The 17,225-nt window shown below is 36.2% G+C and overlaps 1 protein-coding gene across 1 annotated transcript in view; it reads right to left on the bottom strand.

Moving 5' to 3' along the window:
- ZFAND3 (zinc finger AN1-type containing 3) overlaps window positions 1-17,225 on the bottom strand; it is a 149,018-nt gene that overhangs the window by 51,643 nt on the left and 80,150 nt on the right. Inside the window, exon 4 of the mRNA XM_069852589.1 lies at window positions 5,427-5,606. Coding sequence (XP_069708690.1) covers window positions 5,427-5,606 — 180 coding nt within the window. The remainder of the gene's footprint in view (window positions 1-5,426; window positions 5,607-17,225) is intronic.

Here is a 17,225-nt window from a genome sequence, read left to right as displayed (position 1 = left end):
TAAAAAAGTATACATTTTGTGATGAATACTCTAGAAAATCCAGGTTTGATGATAATCTGAAGGAAAAAAAACCTTATTTACTGTTAATTTTAACATTAAAAACAGTACCTAAAGACTACTTGTACACAGCATCTAATGAAACAAGGGGGGAAAATTCCCTTAATATGTAACACGCTTTTTCTACTATCTAACTTTATAAAAGAGAAAGCCTTAGAAAATAGCTACTTCCTGTTCTGTGGCAAAGAAATCCAAAGATGACTGTAATACCAAAAACCAGCTAATATATTCTATATTAGAGGTGTGTCATCTCTTGTTCTGCTACAAGACACACAAAATTGCATAAAAGAAGAAAGAACACATGACAACCTTATGAGCTAATAAAGAAAAGCAGAATTATTCATCATCACCATCACCTAGCTGCAGCTTTCTCGGTTATGTTTGGGTACAAGCTTAATTGTGATATTAAACTGTGGGTCAAGCGGTCTAGTTTTGTAGCTCAGCATAATTTTAAGTTACTGTAATCTGTATCAGAATAAATCAGGTTAGCGACAAAGCAAATTATTTTCTACAACCATCTGTGACAAGCAAGACAAAAAGGAAAAATAAGCAGCTAGCTTGGTCTGTGTATAGATTTAATACTTTACAGAAGTGAGTATGCACATAACTTTCAGTCAGAGATGAGCCAGAAAGCAACATCTCCTATAGCCAGAACTAGAAAAAAGACAGCATGTATAAACCAGACTCCTATTGCAATAAGAGACTGAATTCTCAAAGCCAGAGTATTTAGAAAGCTACACAACTGATAGTACCCAAAATCAACTGCTATTTTAAAAATCACTGTCCTGACTTAAAAGGCACAAAATGCAATTAAGAGTAACACAATAATAATTTAAAATATGAAGTATTTTCAGAGCATACATAGGAAAGGTGTCATCTGACTCCACTGACAAATCCAAGCAAAAAGCAAAAACTGGAAAGTCATTATAAATTGGTAGAAACCTTTTGCGGTGTCAGAGAGAGCATTCAACATAAAAGAAAGAAAAGAAAGGAAAGGATGCACTGGTTTATCCTTTTTTTTTCATAGCATTATGTAAGAAAAAAAACCCAAGAATTTTTTTTTATTCTAAAGACAGAAAAAAATCATTATTTTTCTAGTATTATAATCTATGTGGCTTTTTACACACACATGCTTCAACGAGCCATCAAATTCAGAGTATAAACATCCAATAAGTGCAGTAGAGAAAACAATCTCTCACCTTTCTGCCAGAGATCTTTTACAGAAGCCTGACATAGCTCTGTCTCAGATGCAGTGCACTTTATGTATATAAAGCAACTCCACCAAAAAAACTTCATAATCGGTGGCATTTCATTACTTGCAGCATATGAAAATGCTCAATAAAATAAAAGTTTTAAAGTATTCTTCAAACTTGTCTTGCAAACTTAAGTGTTTGAGATAAACTATTGACATTTTAAACATTTAGCTTGACATACAACAGTTCAAATTCTTGGGGGTATAAAATAGCTAGCCAAAATTTAAATGTATTCAGTCCTGAAAATTGATGGTTAGGCATCTAAAATTCATCACCATATATAGAGATAAGGTGTGGTCAATGACTATCACCGCCTTTTTAGGCTGCAATCTCCAGTTTATTTTTTTGACATTTACAGCAACATCTCAGATCTTTGTTAATCTTCTTATAAAGCGTTCAATGCAGAAACGTATGGCATTTAACTATTCTAGAAACATAGGGAACTCTTTTGTCCTTTTTCAATTGTCCTTCTTACTAATTCAAGGAGGTGAGGAAGAGTTCAGCAGATAATTAAAACAAAATCATGTCAACCAAAGCTATGAACTACTGAAATATCAAAACTGATTCAGCTGCCAGAGTCACAGTTGTTCACATTGACATCTCTCCTGTCACACAACATAGTTAGTTTTAAGCCTGCACAGTATCAGCTTGAAGTCTACTACAGTGATAGAAAAATAATCTGACAGCCCCCCCCCAAAAGCAATGAAGGCCTGAAACTAAGAAAAATATTCTATGTGCAGCGTGACCTTTTCTTTACAAAAAACACTGAAACTTCCTTAATAAGCTGAATTTTTTAAAGGACTGCTGGTGGCTGGAGGTAGGGAGAGACAGAAGCAAGGGTCATTGTCAAATCCCTTTTTCCTGGCTGTTAAAAAAATACAAAACACCTGCCCACCCAATAAGAAAAGGAAATCTTTGACAGAGCAACTGGCTTGTACGATGACTAAAACTGAAATAATTACCATCAGGACCTCCTAAATGAAGGGAGTAGATGGAAGGGAAAATTTAGAATAGATGAAAATTATACAAGAACTTTAAGAGAGAAACTTATCTACACATAAAGCAGAAGAGGAACAGAAGTTAAGACTGATTTAACCATCTGTCAATGACAGATCATTAAAATCCATTCAAATCTAGACTTTGTAAAGCTACATCAATGTTGATATGCTCCTTGTCTGCAAAATTTATTGCAGAAAACTTACTGCAATATCCTGAAGGTTCAGGATAGAAAAAGGCAATTCAAGAAGCATATGTGGGGAAAAAAATAACAAGAATTCGTAGAACATTTTTCTGCCCTCTCAAATAGCAACAACACTTATTTTAAATCGGTGATAAGTAATACTTCAAGAAAACAAAACCTATGAAGGAGAGAAAAAACAGTCCTGAAGCTTGATCACTGTCTCTGGGCATAAATTGTTAACACATTTTTGTTGACTGTAACTGTAAGACTAAAAACTACCTTTCATGTACAAGGGGGAGAGAGATTAACCAGCAAAATAGCCACTGGGGTAGGTGATTGTTCAGAACTAAGGGTGACAGGAGACTGAAAGTCACTACAGCCTGGTTGTGGCTATAAGACTCTCACGAACGCAAATGCAAGTCTCACAGAAAACCAAAACAGTAACAACAACAACAAAAAGCAGAAATACTTGTATACTGTCAAACTAAACTCCTGCAAAATCCAGGAAATGAGGAAATGGTTACTTAAAACCAAGCACAAAAAAAACCCCTCACTTTCTCTGACACAGAACACTACTCTTTCCACGAGAGATTTCAATAGTCCTCTTCACTTGTTGAACTGAAATAGAACTTGTTAATTGCCGAAATGACTTCCTGCAATTCTGTCCAATCTGTTTACTCTGGACTCAAGTACTGTTGCAAATGCCTTGAAGTAAAAAAAAAAAAAAAAAAGCTTGAAAGGGAAGAAAGGGGAGTGGCCACAAGAACCCTTCCTGAGTACTCCAATCTTTCCACACTTTGATAAGGATTACCATAATGATCCCATATATTGATTTCTGGTGAATAACTGCAATTCTATTCAGAACAGCACATAGCTGTACATCACCACATGGCACTGCAAAACATTAATGTTGGAAGAACACAGCTGTAAAGAGAGCAGTGCATGCTTTATAGAACTTGCTGCAAAATACATAAATACTGTACAGAAAAAGACACTTTCAAATTAAAAGTAAAAAAAAAAAAAACACTTAAAAGTTTGGGCATTCTTCATTACGGAAAAGAACCTTCCATGCTAAGGCTATTATCCATCAGAAGAGTTCCATCTGTGTATAATTACTTCTGATAAATGATACTAAGCTTCATTAAAGAGGTAGTGGGGATGTGAGAGAAGACAGAGAGAGCTCAAGCTGTAAATAAATCTCTCCACTGTATTTCACTTAAAATCACCCCAGCAGGAAGTCGTGAAGCATTTTTTTTTTTTATAGGTAATATTTTCAAATGTTCTGCAGGCTGTGCTGCCTAATATCCATCACCTTCAGTGTACGTTCACAAGCTTACAGCAATTCAGGATGAAGGACACTATTTAATTTCCTTCTTTCTTTTCCATCCCTGCAATCACCTTCCCACTTACCCCAAAAACCTTTTCAGCCACAAGAGAAACACTTCATTGTAACACAATTTAATTCCTAGCTGAACAAATTTTCAGAAAATCTGACACTGAGAACTGGAGAAGCATCCTGTAGCACCAAATAGTATAAGCCAGCAGAGGTGCTGAAGCCCCCTGTTCTGTAAAGGCCTAAATGTGCTGCTGAAACATAAATGCTGAAGCTTCTCTAGGAAAGCTGTTTTAAGGCCTTGCTATACAGCAGACTACAGGTTTCCCCTCAAGGAGTGCTGGACAGAAGGAAGAGATGATGGGTGGTCAGCAGCAATTGTGTATATGAAAGAAAGACAAGAGCTAAATGGCAAGTTTACTCTTCTTACAAGAACTGGTATTAGAACATTCACATTCGAACCCTACTGCATTTCTGACCATATTCTCACATACAGACAGAAAACAATACTTCCATTTAAAAATTCTATTTTAGTCAAAAAAACTACCACAATCCCAAAATGACACTGTGCTTTGCCCACAGCCTATCTGTAGAAGTAAAAAGAATACATATGAAAAGTTTACATACCAATAAACAGAATAAATACTTCAGCAACTTGGCAAGGCCAATCTATGCAAATAGTTAATAAAACTGAAAATAAGCATAGCTCATTAAGATATTTTTTAGTCTTAGTGCTTTGTCAGAATTGTTATTTCCAGCAGTCGCCTCAATGTTCAAGAACAACAGCAGCTCTAGTAGATTCCCTACTAAAAAATTAGCTTGTTTTCCTTGCACTGTGTATGTCTATTTATCAGTCACGAAGCACAAGCAAACTTGGCTCAAGGACTCACTTCATAAAGCATCTCCCAAAACAGAGCTACAGTTGAAGGAAAATGAAACTACAAATTACACAGTTGAGCTTAAGTTGTAGAACGCAGACTCAAAAATTCCGCATATTAGACACAGAAAATACACAGAGGTCTACAATAACTTAAAAGAGTAACTCATCTCACTGTGCTTGCTAACCTTTAACACCTTAGCTTACCTTCAGGGTGAATTTTTGCCTTACAGAGCTAAATAAATTAGAAAGATGGGTCATGAAAGAAAAGATGGATTACCATGTGAAACAAGTTTTATGCAAGTAACTAAGACCAGTCTAAATAAACAAGCATTACACTCAGTGCTATGTGCAACTGTAATTATTAAAACCCCAAAGATTTTGAATTAAAAATTTACAAGACATTGATGTTTATACTAGAACATACATATGAATTTACCAGCAATGCAAGCAAAAGTTTCTCAAAACGTGAGTGCCTCAAAATTTTAATTAAATTGTATACTGCAGTTCAAACAGCTGTAAAGTTAGTTAGAAACTCCCGTGACCCCTTTTAACTCATTCTTCAGTTAAACCCATCAATGTCTATTTTGTGAATAACTTCTAACCTTTCCCTTTGTCCCAAGAGACAGGCCACTTGCTTCCAAAGGGATTCTGTAAGACATAAGCCTGAGAACAAGACAAAATGTTTATGCCTCCTTTGCTGTCACTAAGGACTTGTGCACTTACATTCCTCTTTGCTTGGTGAAGTTACATTCAGTTCTGTTAAAAGCTGCTGGTTGGAGTTAGCGGCCTGCGTGGTTAGAGAGGTATTGCTGTTGTCACTGTTCGTTTCTCCAGAGAACAAATCTGACTGGCTGTTGCTTGTGCTGGGAGTAGAGTCATCGTCTGGCTGCTTCTTCTGGAAATCTATCAAAACCAAGATTTCATACATCATCCCACTTGCTCAATCTAATCATTCGATGTTATGCAAAAAAACCAAGCACAACAAAAATAACCCCAAAACGCTGCCAGAGACACCACCATTCTGATAATTTGTACATCTCATACAATACAGGGTTAGAGTACCATTCAAGTTTTTACTTCAGATTTAAAGTTATTTGTTGCTTAAGAACAACAAACAATTTCAGAATTACCAAAGCTGTTCAAGAGCACCCAAAGCTTACCACTGTGTCTATCAGTATACAGCACATGGAATCACTTAAAAAATAGTTCACACAAAGCATGGACAAAAGCATAAAGGAGCAAATATCCAGTGAGGGAAGAACTAAGACATGTAATACAACTAAAAGGAAGTGTTACAATTCTTTAAAACCAACACTTCTCGAAGTTTTTTTATAGCATCCCACCTCTAACAGTTTTGGTGAAGATAGAGCATACAGCTATGGATGTAGGTTAGCATATAAGAGTTGGTAAGGGAATTGCATCACTTGTTTGATGGCGGTTTGGTATGTGTTTTTTCACTCCTTCCTCTTTCCTTCATGTACTCCAAAAGTGATATTAAAAGCTGCTCATTGATCTATGACCACGGAATTAGATAGGGTAAGTAAATTACTAATTAGTAAATTACTACAATACATTAAAGCTATGGGCAAATTATTTGGCTTTGAAGTTCTCCTTTTGTTTTCTTTTTGGTCAGTAAGTACCAAGTCCCTGCCTCCAAACTGGCCCCAGTCGCAGTTCCACATCTTTGATAGATGTCATCCTTGGCTCCAAACCACATTCAAGTTTGAGGGGAAATACTTTTTTCCTTTTTAAGAGCAAATCCTCCCTCAAGGGCTTTCCCACACCCACAGTCCTGGTACCTGATTAATTATAGCATGAATCTCAGTTCCTACCAGCTATGTTACTGGATTTCAGTTGGTCACAGCTCTGCCATTGGATGCCCCTGGGGGACAACCCTCTCAGACCACGTGGATTTTGGTTTGCTTAAAATCCAGTTACTCTCGCAATGCAAAGGCACCTCTTCCTTGTACAGAGCTGAAGATGAAATGTACCACCTCTTACTATTCCTAAAAACATATTCTTTTTTTAAAAAAAGACAAACATGTAAAGACAGAATTTATTCTTTACACAAACACATACATAAACCAGCATCCATTGCTCATTCTTATGTCATTAGAGAGGAAAACAGAGCAGTCCATAAATATTTGCAGATGGCTACATGCTAAAAACACAACATGATTCAGTGGGATCAGGAAGTACTACAGTCAAACAGTCCCTACACGCTGATTTAGGATCTAAAGTGATTTGCCAGAGAAATCAAGCTGTAAATTCTGCTCTGGAAGACTCATGCAGAAGTCCAGCTTGGAGTGGAACAAGCTCAAAGCCAGGGAGGAGGAAGAAGGAAATGGCAGACAGAAATCATCCACTTCCACAATACAGCTTTGAAAAGCTAGTGGGATGCTTTTTGTGAAGGATGAGTTACTGGGCCCAGGAAGATGTCCTACTCAGGCCTCAAAGTTCCACCAGAGTTAGGCTCCTGTACTTCTGTGCAATCAAAAAGGGTTCCAGCACCTGGGACTCTGCTCCAGCCACAATCAGACAGCTGCAGCCACTAGAACTGGAGCCACCACTCCGAGAAGAAACCCAACTCTTCACACCTCTACTGAGGCCACAGTTCCGACAGAGGGTGAATTCCCACTTTCCAAATAACCAGTACAGAAAATTTCACATGTTGCCTGCAAATATAAGGTGGCTACAAAGTGTTTTACATGCAATCCATCCAAGGCAGTGCACAGAAGCAAAGGTGTGCCATGTGCTCCTATCAGAAATGGGAACAACTCTGTCTTCAAGAAACAATGTAAAAATAATGGTTACACTCAATATTATAGGCCATGAACAGTCTATAAAATGCATTAAAAAAGGAAGCGTAGAGTTACAGAACAGCAATAGATACTATGAAATCTATTAAAATCCTGCAAGTTAAAATTTCTCAGCCAGAGTACTTTTGGGGTTTTTTATATTGCTAGATAGCTGCAAATACTTAACTCAGGCTGCACTAGCTCTGTGTCATTTACAGAGTAGAGCAAAATATTTTTACAAAATGGTCTACGTAATAAAAATCCTGACAGTCCTTTAATGACAGTATGGTAAGTACTTGTGCTACACTCTGTCTTGCAAAGCTGAAAGTTTAAGAGTACACTGAGTAGGTTAAGTTTTTTTCCTGAAAAACTATTCACTTTTTCAACCTATTGATAAATTCTCCAATTCAAAGAGAGCATAAAAGGCTGCCAAAAATCATCATTCAGTGACAGTATTTCCGAATAAACTTACTAGTGAAACAGTTAAGAGCTGTCACACAGCAGCAAAATCCACCAAGACAGTTAAATGCTCTTTCCCCTCAAGAATCCGAGACCTCGTGTTCAGAACTAACTTTTATTCAGACTACAAATTATTGAATTGTCAAAAAGTTCTTAGCTTGCACAGTTGCGTGGAACCTGAGAACATCTCCCATCCCCCCTTTTTAACCACTTTTTCATTGCAGACAAGAGTAGTTGAGGAAAGCGTTGAGAGCGCTGATATCAAGAGCTCAGACACACCAACTGTAACTGAACTTGTATTACTTACTTACACTACAGAAAATTATTAACAGTTGCCTTCGTAATGCGGTGTCAACAGCAACACAAGACCTATTCAGTAATATAGTTTATATAATAAAATTGACCTAAATTATGAACAGATTTCTGAAATACTGCTCTGTGATTTGTGGTCTAGTATTTACCTGGTACAAATACAAACCTAATGACATATTGGATGAGCTGCATTATATTTCTTCTGTGTATCAGTGGACAGCATTTGGCTTCTGTTAACCAGGACTCTCGTTAACACAAATAACTTGCAGATCACCTTCATCTACCCCAGCCACAATAAAAGCTGGCAATAATTACAGGAGAGCTCTATTGGAATAAATCCAGTTAAGCCTTAATGGCTTAACCAATAAAACAAAACAAAAATGCACACACAATACAGGCAAGAACCTTGCAACCTTCGAAGGGAAGGCTTTATTCTGATTAGAATCAAAATGTCATTCTATTTACAGAACAATGACCTCCCTTGATTGTCTCAACAAGGAAAAATAGAACAAGAGTTGGCAAGATGCTAATTATGATTTCCTGAAGTTATTTTTTAACTACAGATGCATGCAAAATGCTTAATTTAAATTAATCTTTTCCTTTGTTTTTATTAAGACTCTTGCTACGCTAGTAAAATTCAGGCCAAAATGCACAATGACTGACCAAAAATCCATCTAATCCTAGTTCCCTTTTCCTGGATAATGAAATGCAACTTTATAACTTTCTACAGAAACCCCAACTGGGACAGAGCTTTAGTGGAAATAAATTTCCTCCTTTTGCAAAATATGGTTTCTTTTTTGTTCTCAACATTGTCTCTGCCTTTGCCTAACGTTTTGGGGTGGTTGTGGTGGTTGTATTGTTTTAAAGTGCAAGATCTCCTGGTGTTAGTCATATGTCGGAGCTAGCATCAAAATAAGATGTGATAATTTGCCGTTTCATGCACAGTGGAATAACAGAAGAAAAGAGCTATCGGTAAGTTGCATGAAATACATCCAACAAACTATTCCTTCACGGTAGAGGATGCAAGTAGTAAGCAGCAACACTGCCACTCTTGTAGCTCCAAAATCCTTTTACTTTGTTGAGTTTAAGGGTTGCACCAGCATTTCAACTAGCTGAGCAGAAGCAGAAAATCTCAGGCAGGGGTCTCATGCACTGGATGTTAATAGTTTTAGTTCTGTTTTGTTACTTAGGATTTCTAAATGAAATGAACATGCGCATATATAGATATAGACATTTCATATTCTACATATACAACTAATTCTAACAGTATAGATTAAAAGAAAAGCAAGAAGCTAGATTTGTTTCCAGACTTCAGAAAAGAAGTTCTTTTGCAGGACAATCTTTTGTCTACTTATAAAATACCACTGGTAACGAAAACGATTACCTTTACAGCTTCTGACTCTGACCTGTAAAACCAGAGGTGCACACAAAATCACATCTGCGCAGGACTAAAACTCTCTCGTACATTTTTCTGGTTACTGGTACCAGGTCAGAGTGAGTAACCAGAAAGAGCTCATCTTCCCAGTACATTCATTTCACTCCCCATTACCTCAAGATCAAACTTACAAATATTTAGAATGTCCAACCCCTTCCATCACCCAAAATACTCCTTATTCTGTGAGACAGAAAAATTAGACAGTTCCAATTCCAGTATTTAGTTTGTTTTAGCCATCACTATCCAACACAATACCTAAGCAAATATTGAGTCCTCAACTTGTGATTAACTGTAAGTTGTCTGTAACTAAGCAGGGAACAAGCCTTCATCTTCTGGCAAACAATTTCTGTGATTCCAATCAGTTGAAACTTGAGATAAAGGCAAATAAGAGCAATTCCAGTGTATCAAACAATTTTATTCTGAAAAAGATAGGCATGTCAAAGTATTACATGAAATTATATAATACTAAGCCAGAGGTTTTCTCATTTGAACTCATGCTATGGTATGAGAAACCATAACATTCATGAAGCTCCCAAAGGGTCTTAAACTTTAGCTCTCTTTCTGGCTTGTAAGGGTCAAGGTTACAAACACTTCCCCTACTCCAATCTATCATAGATATTTTCATTAATAAGAAATGGATTCATTCAAATACATTATGGATGTTGCAAAAAGCATCAGAGTAAATAGCACACAAAGAGGAGAAAATTAGACTCTTTAAAGTAATTATTTTGGTTTATAGGCAATATTGCACCACTTTATTCTTCAGTCCTACAGCTCCCATAATTTAGCAGTATGAACTAGCAAAAAAAGTTATTTGGAGAGTGCTTACTTCTTACACTGCATTAAATGTGCAAATTGCACGTTTTTTATTACCAGAGCATTTTGTTCTTTTACAAAGCATAAATTAATGGGCAAGTGTCACATTAAATATCTGCTAGTCAGTAGTCCAAAGTACACAATAGACTTATATCGTACTGTAGTCTAACCAGAAAACAGTTCCACACATAAAAGAAAATGCATTTTGGAATTAAGTCTATGGCAAGTAAAAGAAATGTTATGATATTGAAACTGCTACAATGGAACGTTTTAAGTTATTGCATAATTTTATTTTTGTTCTTCGTTTGCCCAGCAAAATTGTTCATACTCGACAATGGAATAGTACTGCAAATCCTAAAGATTTTATTCATTTACTACTTTATTCATGTATTACATTATTTAAATATTACTTATTTATTGGTAACTCTTCACTGGACTTCTCCATTTCATAGCTTACCGAAGGCGTTTCAAGTGTTACTGAAATATAACTACATTTTGTATAATAAATTAATGTGAAACAGATACAACTTTCCTTTAGGTAGATACCTGAATGCAATATGACTCTCCAATAACTGACTGCCAATAAAACTCCACTTGGGAAGAGAAAACATCGCATTTTTTCTTTTTAAATAGTACACAGACAGAAAGATACACAAGCCCACCTGCAGAATAAACAGAGAGATCCTGCCCTAAAGGGAATGTGCTCTAGAATCTGTACAACATTTGTATTAGAAGAACACAAAGTCATAACATGGAATTTGAGGTAAGTACTGTGCAAAATCATATTTATAAATATCTAAACAACACATAACATATAGACATATATTAAAAGATCTTTCTTAATGCACAAAAATAAGTGGATGAAATGAAAATTAGACTGAAGGGTATGAAATAACTATCACAGTATACTCTCATATGAGCTACCAGCAGAGCACATCACTTTCACAGTTAAGCATAAAATACAGGGAGAATTAACAAATCAGAAAAAATAAAAGAAAGATTATTTACTATACAACTGAACTTTATTTGGAATTGTGAGCACACGTGGCACAGAAAAACCATTCAGCTCTTGGAGGTTTTATTCATAAATGCAACCATTTCCTTTTTTTCAGGTTTTCTTCATATCTATGAAGAAAAACTGAAACAAATTCTTTATGCTCAGTTACCCTCCACAATTACTGTATTTTTTAATTCTTTTATTTAGAAGAGTTTAAAATATAATTGTGATTTCCAGGCTGCATATAGTGAGCTTTTCATGTACATTTTGCTTTCCTTTCAAATAAGCAGAAAAAACTTACAAAAATGGAAAATAAACATATAAAACAATGGATTTGCAAGGGTGGTTAAACAGTGAGCACACGGCTGCAATTACATGTATTTTTCATTCATGAATTAGGATTAAGCTATATATAACAAGACTACCATATTTGTAAATTTTAACATGATTAAGTTTTCAGTGTGCTTGGGTTTGGGTTTGGTTTTGGTTTCTTTTCAGGAAGTCTGATGACATCATGTTTTGAGATAGTTTTCTCTCAAAAAAAGACAACCCTTGCTTAAAGGTGACATTCCGTAATAGGCCTTCTTTCTCCTGGCTCTATAAAATTATTCTCACTCAAAGGTAAACAGGGAGCTCCAGATTTGACTACCTCATTTTGCCTATTATTTAGCAAGAAAATTAATGAATAATTAATAAACAAAGGCCAGCAAGACAACAAGCATAACATTATTAGAGATGGCCTTCAACTTAAAATGCAGGTCACGTATATAATAAATACATACGTAGACATCTTTTAAAGAAAAGAAATGCAGTTTTGTATAAAAGTGAGTAGAAGAATTTACAGTAACTGTATTAATCAGGTTTAAAACACCTTACCCTGAAAAAAAAAAATCATCATTTTTACAGCATGTGATCCCACCATCTCCAAAGTAGTTGCAAAATCCTGAATTGATGAAAAAGGAACTTCATTACAATCTACAAAAGTATCCTCTGAGAGCAGCTTCCCCACAGAACAAACAATCCTTATTCTGTCTAATGATAACGATTTGCTTACCCTAGCTATTTCACTACTGACCAGGAAGAAGGTCACTGAAAACCTCTGTGAATAACACTTTTAAAGCCCTTGTGTCACATTTCTTGTTGTAACTTTAAGTAGCATGCTTACGTTATTTCAACTAAAATTTCATTATTCTATAAAACTTATCAACATAAGAAGAATAAATACTATTGCCTGTCATCACAGGATTCAAAGTACTGAAGCTATAAGAAGTAAACTACTGTTTTAAAAATCCACTTTAAATTTCCTGCTATGGCCTCCCTTAGGCGCATAGTTAGCATTCATATTTTAATTCATAACAGAGAATGTACTATAGAAAGGTACTATTACACTGCAACACCTAAAACCAGTGACGGGTAGCTATACAGCATCTGCATCTTACAGTGGAACTAGGACATTAAGACAATTTATTACCCAACCAATTGAGACTGTACGGATTCTTGAATCAGTATCAAAGGACATTGGTAACAATCCAACCCAAGGGGGAATGCATGAACTTTAAACAAACGGTGCAAAGCAAAGCGACTGCTCCTTCATCATGACTGCAAGAAATATTTTTCAACGATACATAGAGCAGGAATTCATTAGGAAGAACATCTACCAAAACAGACCACTAGTAAAACAACAACAAAGTGGGCAGCTTGCCATGGACTCTTACTTGCTGCCACTGCAAAAGACGGCAATGACAATAATTCGAACAACTGTAGTGAGAAACAAGAAAAGAAACTTCGGTACCTAACAGCCAGGAAAAGTAAATTGAGATAAGGTTATGGAATTAGTCTGTAAATCTGACTGGCTGCAGCTATTTGAAGGATGCATTCGGCACTTCAGGAGAACAATCATTTAACATGATCTGACTGTAATGCAACAATGGAGATATAATAATAAAATACAGGAAAGTTCAAACATAGTCCCTGGGAAAAATATGTAAGTAGCTGTGACCTATGGAATTTATTCTCAAAGACAACTTGTGAAACATGCAACATAAGCATTAAAACCAGACAAGATAAAACTGCAGAAAATGCGCAAAAGTGTAAGTTTAGAATTGACTACCATTAGCGCACAACCTACAAAACCCCACAGCTCTAACACTCCCCTCAACTTCTGTATCTCTCTCTAGCCTTCTTTTAGTTCTAGTAACCCTTCACAAAACTGAACAAATTAATAAGAAATGTCCTATTTCACATTCAGAGCGATGGTACATCAAATTTATGCTCCTAAAGAGGGAGAAACATTCATTTTTATTTGAAAAGTCTGATCCATAACCCATAACAAAGCACTTTGCAACAGCAGTGAGTCATATGAAGCAATCTAATGAAGAGAACTTCTCAAGGTGCTTTTGTAATAAATGAGAGGTCTTGAAAACGGGACTGTTAACTGATAGAAACAGAATTTAATTACCATTCATATTTATTCTGGACACTTCATTCACCAGGAACATAGGAACCAATATTGTTTTAATAAAAGAAATGTTTCAATTAGCTTTCCTGGTACTGGGGCTACCTTAAGTCTCCTTATCACGCCCTTTCCAATACCCAGAGAGAACTCTCTAATTTCAAAATGCATGTCTATTATCTTTTAATTAATTCCTCCAGTCTAATACATGTGGTTGCAGTTAAAGCGAAGATTTGACTAATTTTCTGTCAATAATGGTCACATTTACAGTTCAAGCATTCACAAATATTTGACTATACTATAAAAGGTCAGGATTTTCTCAAGGGATAACAGGCCTCTCCAGTAAGTTAAACCTTCATAGTACTAACCCACAAGTCCCTCACCAGTTCCCTATCCCTCATCTCCAGTTAAGGCAACTTAAGAATTATTACTACCAAAACTCTCAAAATACCCCACAGAATCATTCATTTATCAGACTCTTTTCCCCAGTCTCCTCTGAACAGCCCAAAAGCAGAGCTAAAGATCATTCTGGAAGAAACAGGAGAGTAGGTCCTCTTATTTCTCACCTCACTTTCCCACAGCCAACCTAATGCTTTGAAGTGTGTGTCTGTGAGAAAGACAGAATATTTTCTCTGTTTAGGTTTTATAAGGGGTGAGCTTCTGCCCACTTTTCTCAACCTTACCGAAATCCAATGCCTTTCACACAGTAGCTAGAGAAAAGTGTGGGAGAAGAAACTCCCAGTCTGGCAGTCCTCAGTTGTGGGGACGAGACTTTGCAATGATTACAGTTTGTATGAGCAATTTGTGACTGCAATAATCTGCAATAATATTAAAAACACAAGTCATGTTTTAATCAAAGAAGTGACGAAGGTCACTGTAAATCCATCTGACACCTCTGCACCTTAGCTTCAAGCTCCGCATTTTACTAACTTCCCAAAGGAGTCAGTAGCTTAAAGGGAGCAGCTGTAGTCTCCCACCTATCATCCCCTCCATCCTATGCTGTAATCACACTGAAAGGCATGAGAGCAGTGCTCAGCCTGCCAACAAACAACTGCAGAAGTTCAAGGATCAAGGAAAAGAAGGTTGATCTAGATTTATGAATCTAAAAGGTCAAATACAACAAACTCTTTCTAGATGCAGTTGCTGCAAATCACTGTGTTACATTAAATTCTCACTACGGAACACTTTGGCTCAGAAACCCAACCCCGACTTAAGCAACTCTCGCTTAAGTTTCAGCAAACTTAAAGTACATGTATTTCTTTTCCCGTCTTCTAGAACCAAAAAATATGAATATGCACAGATATCAAAGGATTGCCTACATAATATAAACATTGCTCAGGACTCTATGTGAGCAACAAAACATGCTGAAGTTTTGAGTTAATAAACCCATTTTTTTTAAATTCGTGCTTACTAAAATTGTCTTCTAGAGGAAGATTTCTTCTAGAAATTCTGAATTCAAGTCAAAGAAAACACACATTTTCATTATTAGCCAATCAATCACCCAAAAAAATAGCTAGAACACATCTCAAAATTTAGAATCAGTTTAAAATGGCTGCTAAGATAAGTCATCTAGTGAGTCCATCTAAAGCTTATGGATGTTTTTGGGTTTTGTTGGTTTTTTTCTTTAAATAAATGCTGAGTATTTCAATATTTAGATGCTTCTTTGGTTTCTTTACATTAAAAGACATGTAGAAAAGGAATGGAAAAACTACTGTCCTCAGAATGAAGCATTCCTTCCCCCCCAGTGGAAAAGATGGATAAATACACTTCCCTTCAATTAACTTGTTTTCATATAGCAAACACATGAAATTGAAGTATCTCTTGTGATAAGTGAATCTTTTGCCTGTCAGTGCCGGAGGATCACTGCTGAGACTGACTAAAACAAACACTCTTGTCACATGGAAGTAAAGAGAAAGAGCAATAAACAACAAAAGCATACGAAGAAAATTATCCTTTTTGCTTTTCACATCCATGATTTGTGATTTGATATGATCTGACTTCTTGCGCTACACTTGCAAGTTACTGGAGAATAGAAAATTAGCCTTTCACCAGGGCTGTTTTCCAGAGCTCTGGGTTGCAAATGTTTGTTATTTGGCATAACTGGCCTGGAATCCCTAAAACTGGAGTCTTAAGCATAAATCTCTAAATCAAAGCAGCAATGTGCTGACCTTGAACAGAATATTAGATAAACGCTAGTAAATTTGGGATCCTGCACATGAAAATAGATTCTGTGACTAGTACTCTTAAGGTTTCAAGTTTTGTTTCTACCAGTTTAACACTGCCATTGTGACGGAATTAGGACACCAAGTCGTGGAAAGGCCCCAGCTGCTTAAGTTTACATCTAGAGTCTTAGAGAAGATTTACAGTTTTGTAGGTCCTTCTATTAATGACATACAAAATAAGCAAAAACTATTTTGAGCGTTCAACCTAGGCAGGGGGTTGAGTGGGTGGGTGGAGAAGAGATTTTGTTATGCTTTTAAAGAAAACAAGAAATATCATCCTAAAATGCTTACTAAACAGAAAAGAAGGGTGAAAAACATTACTCTCCAACATCCAGCTTGTTAAATTCAAACATTCAGTTTGTTACACTTTCTTAAGTGCAATGTCCATGAAAAGCAAGGACTTAAAATATGCTTTCAACTAGAGTTTGAAAGCATTCTTTCAAGCATTCTTTGTTATGCCTAAACAGAGCTAGAAATAACAATTACATAGCTTCTTCAGGGGCTCACATTCTATAGACTGATAGATTAAACCCATCCCTGAATAGTGTACAGGGAAAATCTTAGAAATTATGTTTCTTGGCATTAATAAACTACAAGATAACAGTAAACAACAACAACTTTCCTCCAGTTAGGGTGGCTTATTGTGTTTTGAGAATAATTACAGGCATTACTTTGGAAACTAACTGAGGATCAGCACATCAAATTCAGATCAAACAGCTAAATATGAATGAACTAAAGGATGAATAAATTTTCAGAAAGAGCCAAACAATCGCTAGAAGCTATTAGCTGTTTTGTGCATGCTGTTCTGATTACCTGCTTAAAGCACAAACACCCATTGAGTCTATCCTTAAAGCCCAGCTAAAAATGCCAAAATGCAACTGATTCCAGCAGCAAGAGGGGAAGGCAGCAGGAAAAATTTAATTAACTGACAAAACTCAGAATAAACTGGGTCAAGCAGCCCAATCCTCCCCCATCATACTCAAAGGGCTGGAGTGGCAGGAAATCCTATATGCAATTCAATTACGTTTAAA

This window comes from Phaenicophaeus curvirostris, chromosome 2 (genome assembly GCF_032191515.1).
Source record: "Phaenicophaeus curvirostris isolate KB17595 chromosome 2, BPBGC_Pcur_1.0, whole genome shotgun sequence".
Classification (NCBI taxonomy): Eukaryota; Metazoa; Chordata; class Aves; order Cuculiformes; family Cuculidae; genus Phaenicophaeus; species Phaenicophaeus curvirostris.
Note: the sequence above shows the minus strand (reverse complement) of the source record. Positions and strands in the feature narration are given on the sequence as shown.